General features: G+C 35.1%; 1 protein-coding gene across 1 annotated transcript; it reads left to right on the top strand.

Moving 5' to 3' along the window:
• Positions 1–8,513: 8,513 nt before the first annotated feature.
• Positions 8,514–11,360, top strand: LOC116416503. The gene is made up of 6 exons (XM_031925255.2): positions 8,514–9,658; positions 9,735–9,875; positions 10,022–10,471; positions 10,556–10,779; positions 10,861–11,023; positions 11,133–11,360. The coding sequence occupies exons 1-3, from the start codon at positions 9,481–9,483 to the stop codon at positions 10,438–10,440; spliced, it is 738 nt and encodes a 245-aa protein (XP_031781115.1). The 5' UTR covers positions 8,514–9,480; the 3' UTR covers positions 10,441–10,471; positions 10,556–10,779; positions 10,861–11,023; positions 11,133–11,360.
• The last annotated feature ends 14,451 nt before the right edge of the window (positions 11,361–25,811 follow it).

Genomic DNA, 25,811 nt, shown 5'->3' with positions numbered 1-25,811 from the left:
TACAGAAAGCGTTAAATCAATCAAGTCGTTGACACTCCAATCCAAAGCAACTGCATTGCAAAGTCGCTCACTAGTTTTATTTAACATCTCCTGCATGGATACCACAATCTGTACCTCGGAAATATCGTCATTTGGTAGACATTCGGACAAAGCTTTGGAAATTCCTGAATAGCAGGGATAAATGGGAGCATTTCTCATTTTACAATCTTTAGATAAACTTATGTAAGAATTTTTATTCACGTTTTGCTCTAAATAAAATGCTGCAGCTGAATCTGCTGTATGTTTCAATATATTTGACTCACACTGTTGATTATTCTCATTTTGCGTTCCATTGGATAAACCAGTATCATCTACGGTGAAATTCTTTGCAAGACTTAACGCTATTTCTAAAATTTCAACATCATTTTGGGCGAAGCCATACCTCTCTTGCTCGTCTATATTTAGTAGATATTGAGTAATCTGATATTATGGTATATCTTCCACCTTTGGAACCTCTTCTAACTTTTCTTGGTCGTCCTCTATTATGCTTATTTTTTCTTTTTCGTCCGCCCATCTTATGAATTATAACGATATATGATTTTGTGAATAGCGTGTATGATCTTCAATAAATTTAACATATACATGGGGTATGCCGTAAAAATTGATTCTAGCCTTCTGTAAGGAAAAATTTTTAAGATGAATTTTTAAATTTGAGTATCTTTTTTAAAATAGAAATTTTGTCATTTCTTCGTTTTTGTCTTTTTTGTGTAAAAGTAATTATATGATATCACTCACGATTTATTCTCATAATTTTTGCACCTAATTTTAATAAAAAAAAAAACAACATAATATATTTTTGGAAAGATTTGCATTAATTTGTCGGAATTTATGCTGTGATGAAACTATGATCTTATTTTATTTAATTATTTTTAATTATTTTAAGTAAGTATTTATCGTATGCCACAGAAATTTATCGAAAAAATGCCACAATAATGAGTTTTATCAAAAACTTAGCCTAATTCTGTGGATTTACGGCAAAACGACTTTAATCAATTTTTTGTAGTTTTTAGATATTAGCAAATTTAATTTTGTTTTGTAATATGTACTCAAGTCATTTTGGTTTTGAGCCACGGAATCATTTTCTTTTATTATCTTTGGCGACAGATTCTAATTTTTCAATATTTAGAAACTTACCGTTTGAACAATTTCGTAAATGAAATAACACTTGCTTTTTAAAAATAACACTTTATAAAAATTACACTTTGTAAACAATAATACTTAGTAAAAAACAACACCTTGTGAAAAATAACATTTGTTTGCTTTTCAAAACTAGGATTTACATAAATATATATTCTTTAATTAGTTATGGGAAATAACGTCTTCTGTTAAAGTAGTGCATAGAGTATATAGATTTTATGCGCAATTTTTTAAAATGATTTTTCTTTTTGTAATATTTGAATAATGTCAATTTTCGATAAATATGAAATTATTATGAATGCATATAAAAATAATATAAATATTATATAATATATTTTTATGTACATTCATAATATTTAAATGATCAAAACATGACAATATTAAATATTACAAAGAGAAAAATCATTTTAGAAAATTGAGCATGAACTCCATATACTCTGTACGCTACGATAACATTTAAAAAACTATGACAAATAATTAAAAATAATAACAAATAAGATCACTTATAACTATATCCATTTCCAAATAAAAAATAAATATAAATTAAATCAATAATAATTAAGAAGTTAAACAAAAACAAAATTATTTTAGAAAATATAAAAGAAAAACAAATAATTGCAAATAATGACAGAAAAAATTTTGACTATTAGTATTTTTTGTTATATCCTAATATTTCCTATTATCTGATATTATCTATATAAAGTAATGGTAAGTGGTACTTATATCACATAGTTATTATTTCGTTGCTAATTGTTACTATATAACGTGTAAATACTATAGCGTTAACATGTAATGTAATAGTCTAGGTTACATAATTTTATATATATATATATATAATATATATATATATATATATATATATATATAACAATTTATGTACGTTATATGTGGTGAGAATAATAATATTTTATTTTATCAACAATTTTATGTGTGTTAACTTTGAAATCTTTCATGCTACAGAATGAAACTTCTCAGATTTAAAATTCCTGTAGGTTAGAATACTTTAAAATAACATGTTTTCTTGTTTATATAGTGCCGTATTATTAGAATATAATATTCGAAGCTAATCAAATTAGCGGTCCGTGATTTATGATAATTTTAAGTCCCGGATTCACGTTTCTTAGTACAATAGGTCGAAATAGATGAATTTTTAGGTTATGTAGGTAAAACAAATCATTCATTAATTAAAAAAATAGCATATGATTGTTTCAAAAATTCCCAATTATTTTAAAATGCATTTTTATGGCATATTAATGCATTAACAAGTAGCTAAAATATTGTTTACTTAAAATTTCGTACTTTTCATAGGTGCCTCGGCTCGACATCATCAGAAAACAATATTCTGATATTTTTCTCTATATCTGAGAAGTACAACCTTCATTTAAAAAAAAAATTAGGTCCCTAGCATTTTCCTGAGAGGCACAATTTGATTTTGACAATACTTTTCCTGAAATCGACCATAGTGCGCGGCCCTGGTATCGCTGTTCCATTACTTTAATATCTTGGTGAAACCGTTCCCCTTGTTCTTCGCTATAATCTCCAAGATTTTGTGGAAAGTAGTCTAAGTATGAATGAAGAAAGTGTAGCTTGTAATTCATCAAGCAACCCAAACTATTGTAATTTTTAAGTAAGTCTTTAACTAGTTTTTTGTAGTTATCGCTCTTGTGATTCCCTAAGAAGTTTTCCACTACATCTTTGAAGCTAATCCATGCTGCTTTCTCTTTATCGTCCATCTTGTCTACGAATGCTTTCTCCTTTAACAATGTGCGGATTTGGAGACCGTCAAATATACCTCTTTCAATTGTGCGTCAGATACTCCTGCAAATTTTGTTCCCAGGTACGAGAAACATTGACCTTCTTTATTCAACGCTTTAACGAATTGTTTTATTAAACCAAGTTTAATATGGAGAGGAGGAAGAAGGACCTTGGATGGCTCTACTAATGGCTTGTTAATGATGTTATCCTTACGGGGTTCGAACGTTGATCTAGCAGGCCATTCTGATTTTACATAATGATTCTTACGATCCCTGCTTCCCACATGCATAAGAAACATGGAAACTTTGTGAAGCCTGATTGCTGACCTAGCATGATGGTAAGAATCTTGAGATCACCACAGATTAGCCAGTTGTGTTCCTTGTACTGTATTTTATTTAATACCAACTCAACATTTTTGTAATCTTCTTTCAGGGTAACCGAATGGGCCACAGGTATTGGAGAATATTTATTAGTGTTATGTAATAGTACAGCCTCAGGCTTCGCTTAGAAGAATCCAGAAATAATCTCCATTCCTCAGATTTATAAACATCCTTCTTAAATTCGTCCATCAGACCCTTAACATTGTTGCAATATACGAGATCATTCAACGCAGAGAAATATTTTCTGAAGTCTTTTTCTCTATTCCGATAGTAAGAACATTTAGTACCTTTCGTCAGTAAATTTTTTTCCTTCAACCTCGAAGCAAGTAACTCTGCTCCCTTCTTTGATAAGCCTAACTCTCTAACTAGGTCATTAAGTTCTTTCTGATCAAATTATCCTTTTATCTTTGTTTGTGATCCAGATGGCACATACTCGTCATTACTCTCGTCCGTTTCTTCTCTTTCACTCTCGGCTTCATCAGAACTAGAAACCTCTAATTCAGTAAGTGCAAAAGAAAGGTCACTTTCTACATCTGTATCTCTTTCTTCTGTTGGAGCTATTAACGGCTTCACCAGACTAGACACACTCGCCTACACAATTTTGTGGATATTAGATGAGTTAAAATCTTTAGTTTTTGTCATACAAAAATAACAATTTTCTACAGCTTCTGGCTCACTCCAAACCATAGGTTTGATAAATTTTAATGGAGTTTTGTTCTTTTTGTACCAGCTAAACATCAGCCTACAGCTATTGCATATCAATTGTGGCAGCCAATCTTGCTCACTATCAGTGACTTTACAACCGAAACACTCATCGTATACTAATTTCAAATCATCTGTAAATTGCCGAAGATCCGACTTTTTCAAAATGTATTTGCCACATACATAGCAAAAGGAATTCACTTTTTACTTACAACTATGAGAATTAGAGCGTATTCTTGTATTGTTGTACTCCACAGAGACCAAGTTTCCAACCACTGTAGAGCTGCAGTCGCATGACGACGACGACTGCGGACCTGCTTGCTCATCCTGACCAATCGTCGATACTGGGCATCCGAAACCATGTATCGTACCTCTTCGTGTGCCGACCATAACGGCATCATGCCTTCACCCCAGGGTTTTGCCGGAAAACAAAAAGCGAAAAAAAAGCCGTTTTCCGTCGTCACCAGGTGCAGGTACCCTGGGATGCGGCACACGATTATTTCGGGAGTGTGATCAAAAAAATAAGTAAAGATCACAGCTAGATGTAAAATTTTCCATTTTTCCTGAATCTGTGGTAAAAACTTCCTTTTTTAGTAAAAAAAATGTATATTTGACCTTGGGATGACCTTGACTTTGACCCTGAGGTACTAAGCGGTCTTTATATTTGGATTCAGCGACCCAAAAAATATGTCAGAATGATAACTGGACTCGATTTCACTAATTATCGAGGATTTGACCTTCAAACGACCTCCAATTCGGCCTGATGGAGACAAACGGACACCGGATTTGGATTCGGGATCCTGAAAACATAACGACATAGTAGTTTGCCCCATGAAAACACATTATCTTATTGTCATACGAATCCTCCATCCAACAAGATTAAGTGACCTTAAGGTTGTATTAAAAAAAAAATTGAATATCTTTTTGGACGTAAAATTTCCCGCTAATTCAGAATCTGCAGTCAAAAATTCATTTTTCCTAGAGTACACAGCTTTGACCTTGAACTGACCTTCAAACTTACCTCATGGAGAAAAACAAATACCGGATTTGGATTCAGCGCCCCCCAAAACTTAACAGATAGATATCTTGTATTGGTTATTGCTGATTTCTGCAATTTGACCTTCAAATGCCCTTGAACCCGACGTGCTGAGGTTAAACGAATGCCAGATTCGGACACAACGCGCAAAAATACATAGGAGTACATGGGTTTTGTCGATGGACATACAAGTTCATTTTTTTTTCTGGGTCTGTGTAATGATTGAATTGTCAACTAGTATAAAAATAGTATTAAAATACATAATAGTTTAATAAATCCTTAAATAATTTCTCTAATTCCAATGAAAAAAATACTAATTTTTATTATGCCCCGCATTAGTCAATTTAATGCATACGGTCCTGGAGGATTCCAGTTTCAATGCTGAGTTTCGCTATTTTTGTCTACTCAGATCTGTGAATTTCTTTTCCAATTTCTGAATTTCGCTCCTCGCAACAGTCATAGTTAGTTCATTATTCTGATCAAACGTTCAGTTATTTGACGTTTTATTGTTACCATGGTTTGTCGTTATAAGAGGTTCTGTCCCGGTGGAAGGTGGGAGCGCGTAAACGTAAGTATTAATTATTTTTGTTTGCAGTAATTACATTGCTTCTGATCGGTCGTAAATTTATTTACAATTTTCTTTATTATTTTGTTCATTTGCATTGGCATTCAGTCGTCCGGGTTTATACTTAAAAGTGTAGTGATAATTTCGCAAGCATATTCTCCATCTGTTAAGTCGACTAACGGGCTCTTTCAAAGAGTCCAACCAGATTAGAGGTTCATGGTCTCCGAACACCGTAAAGTACCTTCCGTACAGGTATAAGTGTCTAAAATAATCTACGGCTTCTACCATTGCCAGACATTCTTTTTCAGTTGTTGAATAATTTTTCTCCGCTTTGTTGAGAGAGCGGGACATGTAAGCTACTGGGTGGTCTTCTCCTGGTTCTCCTTGACTGAGGACTGCTCCTAATGCTCCGTCACTAGCATCCGTAGTTAATATGAACGGCTTTTCCACGTCCACTGATACTAAAACTGGCGCCTCGCACAAGGCTTGTTTTGATACTTCGAAACTCTGGTCCTGATCGGATGTCCACTCCGACTTCTTGTTCTTTTGTAGAAGGGAGTTAAGGGGTCGGGCTTTGTCCGCGAAATCTTTAATGAAGTGTCTATAGTATCCCGCTAATCCAAGAATTGTCGGATTTCTGTTTGATTTGTTGGTTTCAGAAAGTTTTTAACTGCCGAAATTTTACTCGGATCTGATATCACTCCATAGCAGTCAATTATATGTCCCAAATATATAATTTCTGGAGTTAAAAACTGGCATTTATCTATCTGCAAGCGTAACCCTGCATCCGATAGTCGGTCAAATACTTTATAAATTTTCTCCTCGTGCTCTTCTAGGGTATAAATCACGATATCGTCTAGAAAAACGTACATTTCTACACCCTGTAAACCCGATAAAACGTAGTCCATTAAACGTTGGAATGTTGGGGGTGCGTTAGTCAAACCAAATGGCATACACATGTACTCAAAATGGCCATACTTGGTGTTGAAAGCAGTGTTTCGAATATCCTCCGGTTCTAACTCTATCTGGTGAAAACCCATAGCTAGGTCAAAAACCGAAAAGTACTTTGCGCTGCCAATTTGTTCCAAAATTTCTACGATGTTGAGTAATGGATAAGCGTCCTTTATCGTTTTTGCATTCAATTTACGATAATCAATCACCAATTCTATTTTCCTTTACCGCCTGGTCCCGGTTTCTTGGGAACAATTCGACAAGGGCTCCAAAATGGACTGTTTGAACGTCTGATGACACTTGCATCCAGGAGTTTTTGTAGTTGATTTAATAACTCCTCTTCTTGTCAGATCGGCCCACTTTAATATTTAACACGGACTGGTTCGTCGTCCGTTGTCCTAATCTTATGTCTCTTGTCCTAATGTTTTACACAGGACGTTCCTGGTGCTTGATCGCCGGGCAAATAAAATAAATGTGAATATTTCTTCACTATTCGTTGTATTTGTCTCAATTCGCGTCTCTTGTGGTACGTTTCTCTCACCTTGTCCATAACAAACTTTACTCTGTCTTCTGCATTTTCCGAGCCTCTCCTTCCAGTGGAGAGTCATCAGAAAATCATCATCTTCACTTAGATTAAACTCTTCGAGATGTTGCGGCGAAATTTCAATTTCTACTGGGTCTTCTCTGGTGTTAATTGCTATAGCATAACAATAACCCTTGTCATTAGTTACTGCAGCTTCCCCTATATATACTCCCGGGACGGTCTTGATTAGCCTTAAGTAGGCCTGTCCTTTTACTGAATCTTTCGTAGCTGGGATTTTCACGGGTACTTCAGCTCTTGCTGGTAGCTTGAAGATCGTGTTGCCCTTTGATTTATATCTGTTCGGATTGAACGGTCTGGTTGGCAAGTCCTGAATTTTAGGATCGATGGCTTCTGACTCATAAGGGAACTCAAAATTTTCTACTGCTGTCTGGGTGTTCTCAGCAGGTAGTATTTCGGGACTTATCGGACCATATTTTATGTCTGCGTCCACTTGATTTTCAAGAAAGTTCCTATGCACAAAAGGCAATGGTGTTATAGGGTGACTTGCGGTGATTAGTACTTCATCGCCGAACATAATATTCACTTTCTCTCCGTAAAGAAACGGATTTCCCAATATGATGTCTTCATGTAATGGTGTACTTGAGGGTAACACATGAAAAATGTGTTTCTTACCCATAATTTTTAGTTTTACTGTTCCTAAAGTGTCAAATTCTTGGGGTGCTATCCCCATAATGTTTATAAATTCATCGTGTTCTATTACTACTTCTGGTCGTAGCGAATCATATTTAACAGCATTAATCTCAGCTCCGGTATCAATGATGCACAGAGCTTCTGGTACCGCTAGTTGTTCTATTGTCAGTTTTACTATTGGGGTTCTCTTAACTCTCGTCGTGAGTCGTATAATCTGTGTTGGCCTTCTGATGTCTGGTTTGGCCTTGGGCTGACTGCACGCTGCTGCGGTGCCGATGAGCCCGTCACCGCATCCTTCCGACGAGCTTCCTCCCAGTTTAAATGGTTTTTGTCTCCTCAGTACGGTGACGCTGATCTGTTCCTATCGCCCTTGGGCTCCATCGCCTTGCCTTCCATTGGTGGCCACGGCTGTTGATATTCAAAACCTTGCATTTGTCCTTGCATTGGATACTGCAAATACGGATTATTGTATGGAAAAGCAAACGGAGGATTACCCGGAGGGTAATAGTAAAATGGCGGTGGTGGTATATACGGGTATGGACCCATAGTCGGTGGATAAGGATGTCCATACTGTCCGTGGTCCGCTGGCATTTGAGGTAGTCCACGTGCTGGTGATACTAACTTGCTTCGTGACTGATTTCGTGGCCGCTTCAATATACTTATTGGAGCCGTGGGTTCGGGTGCCCTCGAGTTACTCAATTGAGGTGGAGCATTTATTCTCCCGTTCTTAATCACAGTTTTTGGAAAATAGGTATCATTCGGATTATATGAGTATATCAGTTCATCTCTCGTGTGAGTAGCATCGTGGAAATTTACTCTTTTTGCTCCAGTGTCTGCTTCATCCTCAAAATTTTTGTTGACGGTGTTCATTGGTTGGACGAAGTCTGGAATATTTACCCTTTCTCTCGGTTTCTGATCGGGGTTGCAATACACATAATGTACTCTAGGATATACATAGCTGTCTCCAGTCATCTTTATCCTGGCTTTCTTATAGTTAAGGGCGGTGTTGTAGGCCGCTTGTAGTGTTTGCGTCGGCCGAAGACTCGAAACACTGCATAGAAGACTAGAGCGAAAACAGAAACAACTGCCTTCGCCAAACACGCCAGAACACTAACACAAAGCACAACCATGGCGGACATCTCGAGAGCGGATTAAAACGGTCTCAAGAGGACAGAAGGCAAAAAACTGAGTACGGAACGAACGGTCAGTAGCCTTTTAAAGGGACGCAGGTAGGCGAACCCCGAGAAAGACTGACGGAGCGAAAGAAACATGAGACACCAATCAGATAACAAATTTTCCGAGTAAGACCGGAAGGAAGGGACTCACCCCCACAAAAAGAACCAATTAGAGGAAAACGCCACGCTCAAGATGGCCGCGCCGAAAACAAGGAGGCATGCCCACCACGACGACGAAAAACTGGAGAGGGAGAGACCCGGCGACGATGGGACCGACAGCGTACGACCACCATCAACAAGCTGAGCAGACCTCGGACTCTTAATCCTGCATCAAGTGAGAAAAATGTTTTAATTTTCATCATCTAGCTTTTATCTAAATTTAAATTTAATATAATTTTTACTATACTAAAACATGTTTTACTCCATTACGTAGAGAAATAAGTATTACTTCAATCAAAGAATTGCCATCTCGATACATACCTATTCACAACAGCAATATACTACCAATGAAGAGTAAAAATTTGCAAAAAGTATCTTTGCCAATAAAGAAGAATACACCAACTTGTACAATAACGTCAGCTAGTATTTCATCATCAACTCAAGAGCAAGAAAATACCACACAAGTGTACTCTACCCTGCTAAACTCTCCACAAGAAAGTGCATATACAACAAATGCTGCAATAGGTATGGCCGGTATAAATTCATAAAAAATTATTTATAAAAAAATATAATTTGTAACCCTGCATTTAATCTATTGCAGATAAACCTTTCGATATCAACGGCTTGCCAATTTTTCATGAATTTGTAGATCACAGCAGTACTGTACCTGATACAGAAGTCGCGTCATTAGAACTAACAGCGATTTCACCACAACTTCTTCATTCATTTACTGATCTAATGGGTAAGAAATAAATACTGTTTTTAGGCCAACATTTTATAACAATCTAATTCTCATTATATCGTCACACTCTGTTGTGCTAGTCTTCGTAGGGAGTAACGATATGCTCATCTGTCTTGCATGATTTAATTCACTTTGATGTTTTGCAGATATCGATCTTGTATTTTCACCACCCCGTGCATTGAAGGACAATGAAGAATCAATTTTAGAAAAAAATAAAGATGTCCCTATGGTTGATAACTCATACGAGCAAGAAAAAATTGCAGAGCAAAATGTAGAAGAGGGAGACGGAGAAGACAGCGAATATAGTGAAGACGGCGAAGACGTCAAAGCTAGCGAAGACGACGAAGCTTGCGAAGATGGCGAGAAATATGGAGAAGACGAAGGAGGCCGCCAAGAAGACAGACGAAAGCAAGATGTGCAAGTACAAGAAGAAATTGTACAGGTCCAAGATAGACAGCGACAGCAAGCTACTGTAGAAGCTAATGATATTCATAGACAGGAAATGCATCCTGATCGAAGACGGAGGGCTATTGGAAACAATGCGGATAAATTATTACAACTGTAACAGCTGCAGCATCGTGAAGATATATGTTGTTGTACGTATAATTCCAGCGTTTGATTCTTAAAATTTTATATTGAATTTGAATTTATATTTATGATTATTCAATATTTATGTGTAGCTTCTTGCCGTACACTTTTCCTGTATATGCTACAGGGTTACGAAGAAATGGGAATGAAACTTGACGATTTTCTTCGAGTCGACCGACGTCCACGTGCTAATAATGTAGTGGAGGAACCAATTTTTGATACATTGCAAATGCTGCCAATCAATGACAGGCATTCTTTATTAGAATTTGATCAGCATTTGACTGATACAGTCCATCGGCAAATGAGATCCCAATTTGTAATGCAAATAATTAATTTTTGTACAGCATTTTTTGTACATGCATACATGTCAATTTATAATTCACATTTTATGTTTTAGGAACAGAAAATTAGTTCACATGATGGAAACGATTACAAGAAGTTAGTCCCTACCATTCTGGCAGATATAATGACGGATGATTTGGCAGAAAATTGTACTTGGTTAATCCTAAAAACCAACAAGAGCAAAATAAGTCATTATAATTTTCCAAAACTCATAGCCAGTAAGTTAATTATATTTTATCGTTTTGTTTTAATGGAAGAAATAATTTTAATTGATTTTTCTTTTTTTATCTCTATTAATACAAATTAATTATACTTCTTTGCTTTTAGAATTTATTAAAAAGAAATTCGACGTTGCCGAAAGTTTGGTTCAAGAACGTGTACAAAAATGACTACAAAAAACAGGGGACCGTAAGAGAGCTAAGGAACAGCAAGCCAGGAGACAAGCTGAAATCGAGCGTCGAGAAAGGGAGTTACTGAATGAATAAGTAAAGGCTTTACTGTAAAGTCGTACTATAATAGTCATCGCGTGTGAAAAAACGTGGGCGCAATGTTACTTTCGTAAGTTTGTATTATCATTTTTTTATTTTTTATAAAATGTATTATTTTTGTAAGACGTTCCGTTTAGTAAAGATTAATTACAAACGTACTAAATAACACCAATTGTTCAATTTATATAATTGTATACTTTTATCATGTCAATTATTGTATAAAAAGTTTCATGAAATTGCAACAGTAGATAGAATTACAGTTATATCTTTAAAAATATATTAATTCAATATTTAGAAAGATATAACTTTAATTCAATCTAATGTTCTAATTTCATGAAACTTTTTTATACAAAAAATAAACCAAACCCCTTATAACCCCAAGAAGTCAACTAAGCGATTTCTTTACAATTTTCTAAAAGTCGGCTTTAAGCGCGCTTTCTTACAGAGGAATCCAAAATATTTAAACCTCTAAAAGTTATCTTTTCGACAGCTTTAAGATCACTTTCAGAAATATGAGTAAAAATTATAAAAAACTCCGAAAGTGATCTTTACGAGTGCAAAAAGATAAGTTTCCGATGAACACTCCTCAACCTAAACGCTTCTTAAAGGATTCTTTTAAGAATTTCTCAAAGTCCTCTCTTTACTCAAAGAAGTCATCTTAAAGAACACTTTAAGTGAACTTATAGTTTATTGGGTACCATAGATTCTTACCGCTTGCGAGTAAGAAAAACCGGGCACCACCTGGCGGAAGCTCTACAAGAGTCACTTTTTTCACCCAGAGATATCTTTCTGCACACTTTTTGTACACTATCAGAAGAGATTTTGTATACAAATTTTAGGTGTGTCAGCAGACAGCTTTTTGACAGCTTTTTATGAGACTCTTACAGTCATCTTGCTTAGGCGCTCTTCAAGACAGCATTTTTTAGACAACTTTGACAACTCTAAGACAGAAAACATGGCGGAAAAAAGACGTCAATTAGACAACTTTTAGAAAACTATGAATGCATTTCAAAGTTTATCATACCCAACATATCTAAAAGATCTCTAATATCATTAGTTTGAGGCAATTTTTAAGCACTCTTATAGAGGATATTTCTAGAATTTTTTCCTATATAGGAAGTCTTAAACGAAATGTCAAAAAATATTCTAAGAGTAATCTGTAATGAATACTATTTTAGTGCAGCAATACTTATCTTCGAAAAAGACGTCAAGTTGATAACTTTAAGAAATTCTCTAAGTAATCTTTAAAAAGGTGATTTATAAGATATATCTAAAAAGCCCGTTGACACTTTTATATTATTTAAAAGATATCAATTTGAAAATTTTTGGAAAATCTTAAAGTAGTCTTCCGAAAGATGGGTAAAAAGATATTCCAAATTTCATTGAGCTGACTAAAAGTCATTTTTTGATGTCTTTTAGAAATTCTTACAGAGCTCTCAAGAAAGATAAGTTTTTAGATGACCGAAACTCCACCAGTGTTTATTGGGTTAAAAAAAATTTTGTAATATTTGATGCTATATTTGCTAAGCTATGTCAATTTAAGAAACTTGTTTTACCGTCCCATTGCCCTAAATTTTTACGTACAAACTTAAAATAAACGATATTTTTCCAAAATAAACGATAATACGAATTCTCCGCGGTAAAATTATAGGTAATTATATTCTCTTTAAGGTACATATCATCAAGCAATATTTACTTATATTAACTTTCTCCATAACTTTATTAGAAAAAACTAAAATCTGAAAACTAAAAAATCTCTATAAAATAAAGGCGTTAACAAAATGTAAAAAAATTGACTATTTTTCTATTATGCTACAGTAAAAACAAAGAAAATAAGACTTAGTGGATTAAAATCCACTGATAAGTAGAAGCTGAGATATAGGCATCTGTGAACGAACACACACACACACATTGTCACACACATACATCTGTTCGTATGGATATTTTACAAAACCACTACATTTTTACTTAAAATGCATCAAAACACACTTCCTAAATGTTTTTATACAAACTCTAAAGATTACTATTACAAGGCTTGTATATAATATTATTGAATTAACAGCAATTAATTTTCTCACAGAGATTGATCTTTTTATACTTTTATATTAAATGAAATAATTAAAATAAATTTTAAAAAATCAAAAGTATCTTAAATGAATGCTCTCCCGGATGAAAATAATCATATGATTGTCATATGATATATCGTAAATTCTCATAAAAATAAATAATTATTTTACCCCTACTTGATACTTATTTCCTTGTACTGCTGATTTGTAAGTTGCATCGAGAATTTATTTTTACGTAAATATTACATTGAAAAAAATCCGGATTTATGGAGATTTGAACCCTGAACCTCAAGATGATATGAAGCAAGCGTTCAAGGGAAGCAAGCAGTGATGAACCACCGAGCCATCGTGATCTTTGATATTGTCGATTACTTTAGTAGAATTAAATAGTCATAACTTACGCGCCCTTGTATGTTTTATTTATTATTACTCAATTACTATTAGTGTATTTTAATAAAATAAACTCATTATAATTAATTAATAATAAATAAAGCATACAAGGAAGTGTTAGGTAATATAATGACTATTTGATTCTACTAAAGTGATCGACATCAAAGATCACGATGGCTCGGTGGTAAAACGATTGCTTCATAATCTTGAGGTTCTGGGTTCAAATCTCCACAAATCCAGATTTTTTCAATGTAATATTTACGTAAAAATAAATTCTCGATGCAACTTACAAATCAGCAGTACAAGGAAATAAGTATCAAGTAGGGGTAAAATAATTATTTATTTTTATGAGAATTTACGATATATCATATGACAATCATATGATTCTCATATGAGGATTCGGTCGAAAGTATCATATGATTATCATATGAACACTCATATGATTATCATATGAACACTCATATGATTATCGTATGATTATTTTCAGCCGGGCTTTTTATTTATTATTAGATTACCGTGAAGGGCAACCTGAGATTCAAGTAGCTAGGGAAATTGTGAAACAAGAAGCTTTAATATCCGTTGCAGGATATGTTGCTAATCGTTTTCGAACAAAGTATCCTTACCTTGGAATTCTAACCCGTGATATGCCAGCTCAAGATCCTCCTGGCTGGGTTTGTTACGTTTCAAGAGGATCATTGCTTTACCCTTCAGATAATTTGTTAAAAACTGCACGATTGACAGAAGTCATATTTAATAAATTTGATGGCGAATTTTTATCAGACTTATGATATTTACTAAAGTTGCTTCATTAGTCAAATTCAATTTTACTCATCAATTTTCTATTCCTGATGAAGCTTTATGATGCCTTGTTTGAACTTGTACGTAAATACGCTTAAGACATATTAATAAACAAAAAAAAAGCTTTAGAAATAATTAGAATGGTCAAAAGATCTGCTAACGGTATGAAATGCTACAGTTAATTTATTGAGAGCAATATGTAAATTATTTTTTGTATTTTTGCACATATTTATTACAACAATGATTGTATTTTTCATGTAAATATTTTGCAAATAGAACTTGTGGTTTAATTGATACGAAACTGAATTATGTAATCATCATATATTTGAATTTTCCTCAAGCATTCCTATTGGTCAAAAATCCAATATGGCGGAAGTTGGGCTCTAAATGCTAGTGGTTGTTTTTGGAAGTATGCACATAAGAGCACACCTTGTTTTCCTTACACCATGTAGCCAGCGAATGCAGTGGTAGGGTCCCGATTATTTTTATCGGCTCCCGTCAGCTAACTTCAGGGGGTATATCAGGATAGACACGTCGCCATGCACCTTGAAGCTAGTCAGCAGCTCCAAGCAGCCGTATTCAGATTGTCTTTGGCCTCGAGTCACGAGCGCGCCGTTCGAAAATCTCTGTTCTTCCTGTTATTCAAAAATAACAAATGTTGATAAGGTTGCGAATGATTGTGAATAAAGCTCGTATAATTATGTCTTAATATCTCTCGGGATTCGGTTTCAATTTAAAAAAAGATAATGAATTTTATCAAGTGGCACTATATTAACATGGCCATTTATGGAAGTACCATACTGATGATAACGCCAAACATAGGCCATACGTCTATATTATCTGCATTATTTCTTACATCAAAAAATCAGAAATAGAATTCTTATAGGAAATCCTGCGGAAATTTTTTATAAAAAGTCTGGCAGGGTTGTTCCGACAAAAAAATTTTCACAGATTTATGCAGGAAATCCTGCAGGACAAACCGCGAAATACATACAAGGTTATATACAATTAAAATACAATGAAATTTATCTGCTACTCCTGCATACAAATTTGTCTGTCCCTGTAAGTGTGAAAGTGTATTTTTGACTTATCTGTATTTTGTCAAAGATAACTTTAGAAAATGCGCACTGCCTTTACATAACTAACAACATAGTTATGTTCTTAGTTTATATCGCAAATCGCAACAATCATTTAAGCCGAGCGAGATTTTTGTGCTGTGAATATTAATTCCGAGATCTCCAATACATTTATCTCATTTTAAACAATATTTCGTGTATATTTTTATTGTTTGCAATACCAAGACAAGATAATCTAAGTAAATGTAAGGTAAGTGAAATTTACTGATGATCAGCTAATTTCTTATAAAGGTATGCGTATTGTTATAAACGTTGGAGCCCATCTATTATGTTCTAATATATATTGGTGCGCTCTTTATATCATTTATGACATTGATATTCAAGTATTAGTAATAAACAATCATATAATACTGATTTTACTTTTTTTTAAGAAAGCTATGTAATAAAATAAAATTAGCTCGATAAAAACGCCTTATAAACTTGTTTAAAGATAATACCAAGTAATTTAAACATAAATCTCATTGAGCAACAATATTGGCCACGACTCATTTCGAGCACGATCAGTATGTTTATTTTTTTCTTTTATTTCATTTCTACCCCAAGGGCCGAGATTCTTTAAAAAAGAGTCTTTTTTTAAATAATGAGATGGCACATCTAAGGGAGGCAAGCGAGAACGAGAGACCAAGCTCCAAAACAGAAAGACTCAAATCTAGTTACCCCGTGCGCCGTGATTTTTTATTAGAAAATTCCTTTTAAATACATAGAATGGTACATGTGAGGGAAGCGAGCGAGAGTGAGAGACTAAGTTCCAAAAACCAAAATACTTAAAAGTAGCTACCCCAAGTGCCGAGATTCTTTAAAAAAATCTTTTTTAAAATAATACGATGGCACATCGAAGGGAGGCGAGCGAGAGGGAGAAACCAAGCTCCAAAACAAAATGTTTCCGAATGGCAGGAAAAATCATGACTTCTTGTTCTCTAGCAAGCACGCGCGAACGCAACTACCCGACGACGACGCGCTCCTACGAGTGCGACGATCCCTCCGGCAACTTTCTCGCTAGTCTCGGCTCTAGGCCAGAACCTCTGGGCCCTGATCTCGCGCATCGCCAATAACAGCGAGCCCTTCCTCATACTGCTCCTCGCGCTCAAGATGATCATCATCCCCTGAAGATTCTCAAGTTCCTCAAGTAGTCTATAATTCGTATAAGGTGTAGTTTTCAAGTTTTTCTACAGTATTTTATATTTTTATGACACGCCGTGGCATAAACCTAAGTCACGCTCGTGCAAAAATGCACTCGCTAAATCTCGGTTTACGCACGTTGTTTCATAAAATATCGTACGATACTAGGGGGTAAAGGGATTTCACTCTCGCGGGGAAAAGAAAAGATTCAAAGTTTTGCATGAAATTTATTAGATTGATATAAGCTTACATAGAAAAAAGGTTCAACACTTATTTTTTACAAGTCATTTTATTGTCAAAAGTTACATTTAACTAAAGTTCAAATGATCAACCAGCATATGCATAATTCTACGTATATACTGTTCAATCTTGTTAACAGCATTCTCAACAGTATAAAAAAAGTTCAAAATCCTATTCATTTTTTCCTCCATTATATCTTGCTGCTGACAAAGAAGATCCATTTTCATAAGGGTATGTGCAAGTTGGACACATTTGTCGGTAAGGTGAAAAAATCATTATTCGATAAATATAATCTTTAGGCAACGTTTTAGCAACAAAATTGGAAATGAAAGAGGTATTATGGTGACTTTTGCGAAATTATGCAGACGTCAACATAATTTTGAGACTATTGCTTTAGCGAACAGGGACTTATGCGGAAAAAAAGCCTCTTTTCTATATATGTATCTATACTTTGCAAAATTTGAGCAGCAGATAGCTTTTTTATGGTGAATCATCAAATAAAATTTTGAAGCATTTGACTACATTGTTTTAGAGATATAAGGAATCAAAAAATTTTCAAAAAAAATTGAAACCTTGATATCTTAAGAATCATAGGGGTTTGAAAGCTGCGCAATAAGCTTAGCCAAAACACATAATATCTACTTTTTTCCAAAATCTTGAGTGTAAAATAGTATTTTTCAAAAATCAAAAAATGGTTATAAAAAAAATTGTCGAGAAAATAAAAAATAACTGTTTTCCCGAATTCAGAATCCAAAAATATATATGCATGTCAAATTTTATTGATATTGATGGAGTAGTTCCAGAAATATTACGGTATACATACGCACACATACACATGCACACACACACACATACGCATACACATCCATACGGACATTTTCTAAAAACACTTGATTTGAACTTCTAACACACCAAAAAGTATTTTCTAGAAGGTTTGACGAAACTCAAAATTTTACTATTACAAAGCTTCCTCTAGGAGGAAGCAAAATAATCCCTGCTAATATCCAAAGATCAAAAACGATTTCAAAAACCGTAATGGTTTTTGATAGTCTTTTGTGTAACGTAATTTTGGCTTTATTAGGTATTAGAATGTATTGTATCAGTTTAGCGTACAAATATATTATAAACTATTATTTTGTATTACAATAGCGATTAAAATGGTATAAAAACCGCATAATATATTATCATAAAATGTTTTCAAAATCCGTTATATATATTAGTCGTTTTTTATCGTTTTTGATGCTAATAACTGCATTTATAAATCTAATCGCTTTTAATCTCTTATAATCATATTTAATATTCATGTATCGTTATACTTTTTTTTATGGCGACGAGTCATTCTTAATCGTTTCTTAGTATAATTCAATCGTTTTGCATAATCGCAATAGATCTTTATTTTTGGTATAAAATTTGATCGTACCTAAACGTTTTCAATCTGTTGCAATGCTCTTTATATTGTCTGAAATTCGCTGGATCATGATGTATTGTTATCGTTTTTAATCTAGATTAATTTAATGGTTCTTAACATATAATATTAGTCGAAGATTTTAATACTTTTTAATTGTTTATTGTTCAATACAATAAAAATGTTGTGGAAATGATAAATGTGAAAAACTTAAAGTAATTGTAGTGGAATGTAAAATAATGTGGAAAATAAAAATTTTACATTTAAATTTGGAGCATCACTAATATGAAACCTGTCATAAACTCAGAAAAGCGTTCTTTTTATATTAATATTTGTGCACAATATTTCATATTTTCTCACAATCGGACATATATAATATCTTCGCTCCCTACGAAGACTAGCACGTTTCGCGTCTTTGCCGCAAAGACTACCACGTTTCGCGTTCTTGCCGCGAAGACTAGCACATTTCACGAAAATACTAATGGTTCCGGGGCTTTATGCTTAAACAATAGAATATTTACGAATGTCAAAGTAGTACATAGTAATATTCACATGCAAAGAGTCAGCTAGTACAAAAATTATTAAATCATCATAAGTATTTCTCATACTACAAAGAGCATTAATTTAAGCCGTAAAACGTGCTATTTCGCGGCGAAAAGTGAAAAGTGCTAGTCTTCGCGGCGAATAACCAAATGTACTATAGTCTTCGGTGCGAGATCTGAAATGTATTACTCTTGGGACGACAAGCTGTGGTGTCTTTGACCAACACTATGTGGTATCGAAGACATAACTTGTCGCGACGAATGTCGTATAGTTTGTCGTTCACATAGCTCATGTCGTGTCTTTTTGACGATCGACACGATGACGGTCATGACAGTCACGAGTAGATCGCATGTTAATAAGTTTTCGCGCGCCAATATGAAAATACGATAAATGAACTATATAATTTAATTATAAAAGAAGTAAACTTTATTAATGCAAATTAATACATGCACATAAGGGTATGTGCAAGTTGGACACATTTGTCTGTAAGGTGAAAAAATCATTATTCGATAAATATAATCTTTAGGCAACGTTTTAGCAACAAAATTGGAAATGAAAGAGGTATTATGGTGACTTGCGAAATTATGCAGACGTCAACATAATTTTGAGACTATTGCTTTAGCGAACAGGGACTTATGCGGAAAAAAAGCCTCTTTTCTATATATGTATCTATACTTTGCAAAATTTACTTAACACTTACGAACACTATAACTATTATTAACTATTATTAATATAAATTACCAAAAAAGTCAGTCCAAGATATAAACTTTTGTTAACTTCGTTTAAAATTCTTCGCATGAAAATATGAAAATGTGCGTTAGCTGCATATACAAGAAAATATGACTCAAAATACCTACTCCCTTATTCAAAAGCTGAAAAGCTAACGCGCATTTTCATATTTTAACGCGATTTTAAAGAATTTTAAACGATTTTAACAAAATTTTGTATCTTGGACTGATTTTGTTAACATGATTTTTTTGTTAATTTATATTAATAATAGTTAAGAATAGTTATAATATTCATGTATTAATTTGCATTAATGAAGTTTACTACTTTAATAATTAAATTATATATTTTATTTATCGTATTTTCATATTGGCGCGCGAAAACTTATTAACATGCGATGTACTCGTGACTGTCATGACCGTCATCGCATCGATCGTCAAAAAGACACCACCCCTACTGAACAAAATCGACCAATTTCTCGCGCGATTTTCGCGCTATTATTGCGCAATATATGAAAAAAAATGCCATTAAAAAGTTTCTCACGCGATTGTTGCGCGATTCGTCGCATGATTAGTCGCGCAAAAATCGCGCGATTATTCTAAAATGAATTTTTAAATAAACTTAAATTGTTTAAAATGCAAAATTAGTAATCCGGGTCCCTGCTAAAAAAAGTTAATAGAAGTTGATAGAAATCAATAAGATATTTTTTCGACTTTGAGTCTAACTTTTAATACCATTTTTGCATTAGAACTTGATAAAACGCGATAACATCGATATAAGTCGATAAAATTATATATGAAAAAATTCAATAGAAATCGATGGAAGTTTAAAAAGATTAAGTTTATAGCTTTTAATTGTGATTTTTCTTATAGAATTTTATCGACTTATTGGAAGTTTAAACTTGGTTCGCACACTCGGTTCACGCGCTTGAAGGTTAACAAAGATGGCGGCCAGAAAGTCTCCGAAATACACAGGGCTCTTATGAAGTTTTGTTAAAAAATGTAAAAATATAAACTTTTACACGATAAAAATCTTGTCAGGTCCCTCCACTCCGTGTGAATAGAGTGAAGCTACACCATCGTCAAGAAACAGGATAGAAGGCCAGAACGTTATGAATTCTGGTATGATTAACATGTGTGGTGTTCCGTAAAAGCTCCAGAAAAAATTGAGCTATATTTATTAGTTTTACAAACAAGTTCTTTGGAATCTAAGCCTTATCTGGTCACAGAAATATTGTTACTAAAATAACAACGATAAAAATGACGTAGAAGTGGTAGTTGAAAAATGGACTGTTCGTACTCTTGCTCAGATACTCAAAATAATTTTTTTAAAGTCAATTTGTAGTAACTATCGTTCCTTTGCTCAGTACTGAGTAAAAACTCAATGACAGAGTTTTTACATTTTGGAATTAGAGTCCTTGAGTAACGAATTACCGAATTAATTAATTTTCCAAAATTTTCAAAATTTTGATATATATATATATATATTGTAACGACTTGCGCGCGCGAAGAAAAACACGTGCGAATTCGGGAATAAGTGCGAGAGAGGTAGAGATAGCGAGCGCGCGGGCTAATCCTTCAGGTGCGCGCTCAGATAGCTCACGGCCTTCGGAAGGTAAACACAGGACTTTGCTCGCGATATCGTGTGCTGTGCTGTGTCCAGCGGATTAAATTGTACCTTATGTGTGAGTGCGACGCGGAGTTCGGGTATTCCTGATCTCCGTGCTTAGCGGTCCAGCAACGTCTAGTCCTGCAGCCTGTCTGGAATCTGGAGCGTCGGCGACGAGATCGTGAAGGTTTATGTGACGCGCAGTGACTGTGATTGTGTGCATGAGAGTGTGTATCACCCGTGCGAGGGTGATCCGGCGCGCACGACCTTCACGGCGATATAATCGTGCGAGCGCGATTATTCCAGCGTCGCGGCGAATCACGAAGTTGTAGGCGACTCGCGTATTATTATTGTTCTTTTAGATTTGTAAACTCACGGTTTTGACGCGATAGTGAAATATAACTTAGCCTTATTATTTTACGTACTTGTTCGTCATTTCTAAACCTCGCTCGTTTACTTCCGAGTCCTGTTCCTTCCTACGAATACCGCCGCCTCCGCGGGCGTTATTTATTAGTACTTATCTAACGCAGTTGAGCAGCCGAGCCAGGTGGCGCGTAGACCCAGCAAAACAGAAGCAGCTGAGATAGCTGCATGCAACGGAGGTGTTTCGCGGGCGGGGAGGAGTCCTCCGCCGCATCGAGAGAACGCGATCCAGACGTTTAACGAGTTATTCGTTGATCGAATTTACACCCCGTTATATGGCGCCCAACTGAATTACTCACAGGCATGGATAAGACAGATTTCCACGGTTCTCCAGGAGTTCCACGAAGGAGGAGGAGACAAGGAAGAAACCCCCACCTACGATCCTGACTTTCCCAGGCGTCGGTCTTCCATAGGATGGAAAAGGGATCGAGCAGATCATCAGCTGCAGTATCGGCAGCACTGCGGAGTACGACACGAGGTCAGAAGAAGAGTGCACGAGGTGCGGGGATGTACGAGGTTGGAGACATCGTCGAAGAGCTAGTCGGCGAAGAAGAGTTCTGCATTACCGGCGATCCTGCGGTGGATTGGTAGAGTCGAAATCGGGACGATAATCCGACTCTAGCGGGGGGTTGTAACGAGGAACAACGTCCCGCGCCACACCGGTAATCGAGGCAGGATAGAGAGTAACGAAATAGGGCGGCGTTGGCTCAAGTGGTAGCACGCGCGTCTAGAGATCTCGGTAGTGCCAGATCGATTTTCGGTCCCGGCGACTCCTTTTGTGATTTTCTCCTCTCACATCAAAGTCTTACCCCGTTTATATATATATATATATATATATATATATATATATATATATATATATATATATATATATATATATATATACAAAAATTAAGAGTTGTATATCCCTTTTTTTAATCCTATCATTCAACTTATAATATGCCAATGAATTTCAATCATAAATAAAGATTTGTATGCTTTCAAGATGTACAATTTATCTATGTAGATTATTGTAATGCTTGCCTGTATTCTCACAACGCGTTAGTAATTCTACTTGAAATTTTTTACAGTGTTAAGGAGTGCCCTGATTGTTGCTGTGTTGCAGAAGATAAATACGTTATGTCGCCTAAACTGCTACAAAGCTCTTCAAATAGTGGGCATTCAGAAGTGAATTTGAAATTATGTCAGACTGACAGTTCAAAGTGTGTAAGTATAAATGAGATTGGAACATTGTTCATAGTTGTTCAAAATAGTGTTTTATTCAAAGAATCATTTTATCGAAAGAAATTGTCAATTGGACTTTTAGTTTTTTAACAAGTTTTGATATATGAATAGGTGTTTACACGATCTTAGCGCGATCTCAGTGCTAACCTTAAAACTAAGTAGTACCAATAAACTTTTTATTATTTTAATTTCTGTCAATATAAATAGCACATCGCGATTCTATTAAGTTTAATAAATCAATCTATCGAAAGATAAAGTTAATTAGACTTTTTTTTTTTTTTTTTGCATTTGAAATACGAAATACCTCGTGGCGTATTTTGGAAGCTTTAGCTCCCACATCCCCTTAAGGTCACAAGCCAGCTTGGCTGATTTGGTAATTTAAATAGACGTGGTATTTGGAGAGTGATATATAAAGATGTTTGTTTCATTTTGATTTAATAATTCTACTATATCTTGGTAGATTGACTTTTCATTATAGTAATTTTTTATATTTCTGATCAAATCATTAGATTCTGTGTAGATTATTAAATTTTCTTCTATCCTTTTTTGAATGATTTCTTTGATTAGTATTGCTATGGCAGTTTGTAGGTTTATCAAGGATTTATTATTATATTTTAAGAGATTTAGAAGAATTATATTATTTAGTTTTTTAATTTGTGACAGAGTCGCTGCTACTCCTATGGAGTTTTCGCCTTTTATAACTTTTGTGTATATATGTAAATAATTTGGGGTCAGATGATCATAGTTTTCTAGTAGGTTATTCAATTTTGTTATGTTCTTCATTTCGATTATGTTGTTCAACTGTTTGCTTCACCAATAACATGTTTTACTCCACCTTTTGAGTTTTACATCTGTGTATTAACTTTTAGTTTTGAACAATATTTATAAGCGCGATAATAGAATGGTTGGATGTTATTTGTGTAGGAGTATTTTGTGTTCTCTACCTTTCTGAGAAGAAATTTGTGTGCTTGATTGCAGGGATTGCGTAATAAATTGATAGCATAATTTTCTGTTAATTTCATTCTTCTGAGGTATAAGGGCATCATTTTTGCACCACTAAAAATACTTTCAATCGGGCTTATTCTGTGTGCTCCTGTTGCTATCCTCATTGAACTATTGATGATTATGTCAAGATTTTTTAGACTTTTGCTTTTGGCTGAGTCGTAGAGCATGCAACCATAGTCTAATTTACTTTGAATTAGCGCTTTGAAGGTGTTAATTAGGATACACTGTTGTACTCCATGACATTTTCTTTTTATGTTATTGATATGTGAATTCCACGTTAGTTTATCGTCGAAGTTATACCTAGGATTTTCGTTTTTTAATTGGGATTTCCTCATAATTAGGTGTGAATCTGGAATGTGTCATTAAGGAGGAAAGTGTTGTAGCTTTTTCCAGTGCAGTGGATCCTTACTTTTCCTTGCATATAAGTTTCTGGATCGTTTTCTTATTCTTGCTTGATTTAATATTTGATTTGCTTATTGTGATCCAGGAACTTTGCACTTAACATTCACACTAACATATGTTTCTAGACTTCTTAGACAAACTATAACTATTGAATATATACAAAAATTAATTATGGATCTTGCTAAATGTCCGTAAGATGCGAAATTGAGACAAAAAATATTATTATTAAAAATTCAAAAACTTTCGTGCATAGATATCTTTTGGGTTGCACTCGGGTGCATACCACCATCGCGGTGTGTTGGGCAGATTAGTAGAAAAAATAAGCTATTCAAAACTCAAAAACTCTCAGCGTTGATATCTTCTGGGTTGCACTCGAAGTGCCTACTGGCACGTCAACCTACTATGACCTAGACTGGCCGGTCAACGCACACGCGGATAGCACGTTCAACCAACGAAGTACCTCAACACGGTAATTGGGAATATTACACAGCATGCATAACAGAAACCAACGAACCAATAACGGTCGGCAACGCAGAGCACGACAAAACAACCAAGCCACTGACACGCGCGGCGGCAGATGAAAGGGCAACGATCCTGAATAAACCAGGTCAAACAAGGGGAGACACCCCAGAGCTACCGGACAATAAGGAGGCCATAAATCTCGGACAAACGACCAAAATAAGTGGAAATCGATACGACAATGAGGGAAATTACAATAAAGAAAACCATTACAGCTGGCCAGACTAGGGGCCGCGCACTGAGGGACACTGATTAATAAAAGGGGCGCCCACCCCTACTGAGACATACACCTTCTCTAAATCCTGATTGGCCAGAACCTTCCCTATGCTTATCCCTATAAATACCAATGGAGAGCAAGGAGGAGTATCTTTTCGTATTCAGGAATTCTTACTGGTAGGGCGAAGCTCTGCCCGACTCGCGACTTAAACTATTTTTCTGTAATCGGACTTAGAGTCAGAGCGTTCGCCAAGTTTTTGGACATAGTCACATTTCTACCTCAGACACGAGTTGTACTCAGTCGAGGACTTGTATCTTGTACCATTTATAATCTGACGAGTTGAATAAATCATTTCTCTCAATTACTTAATCCTTGCGTACGAATTATTACATTTCGAACTCCGCGCCCGTTGAGACGAGCTACAGCACCGGAACGAGAGCGAGCCACCCTATCGGTTACTACAAGTCAGCTTCGTCAAGGTAAGTCGTTTCTCCTATCAATCTTCTCAAATTCACGTCAGTGTCGCATGCAACGTTATTGTGTCAGTAAATAGTGTTTAAACCTAGCTCGTCCAATACATTTAGAAGTCACTCTGACTTTCGTTACTCCGTGAGCTATCACTATCATACAGTCAGCCGAGCTACCGGTCAAGTCGCGCGCTTCTTTACCTTTTCCCTAGGCGGTATCGCGTGAGCGG

This window comes from Nasonia vitripennis (assembly GCF_009193385.2).
Source record: "Nasonia vitripennis strain AsymCx chromosome 2 unlocalized genomic scaffold, Nvit_psr_1.1 chr2_random0008, whole genome shotgun sequence".
NCBI classification, from domain to species: domain Eukaryota; kingdom Metazoa; phylum Arthropoda; class Insecta; order Hymenoptera; family Pteromalidae; genus Nasonia; species Nasonia vitripennis.
The sequence above is the reverse complement of the archived record's forward strand: the minus strand, read 5'-3'. Positions and strand labels throughout refer to the sequence as shown.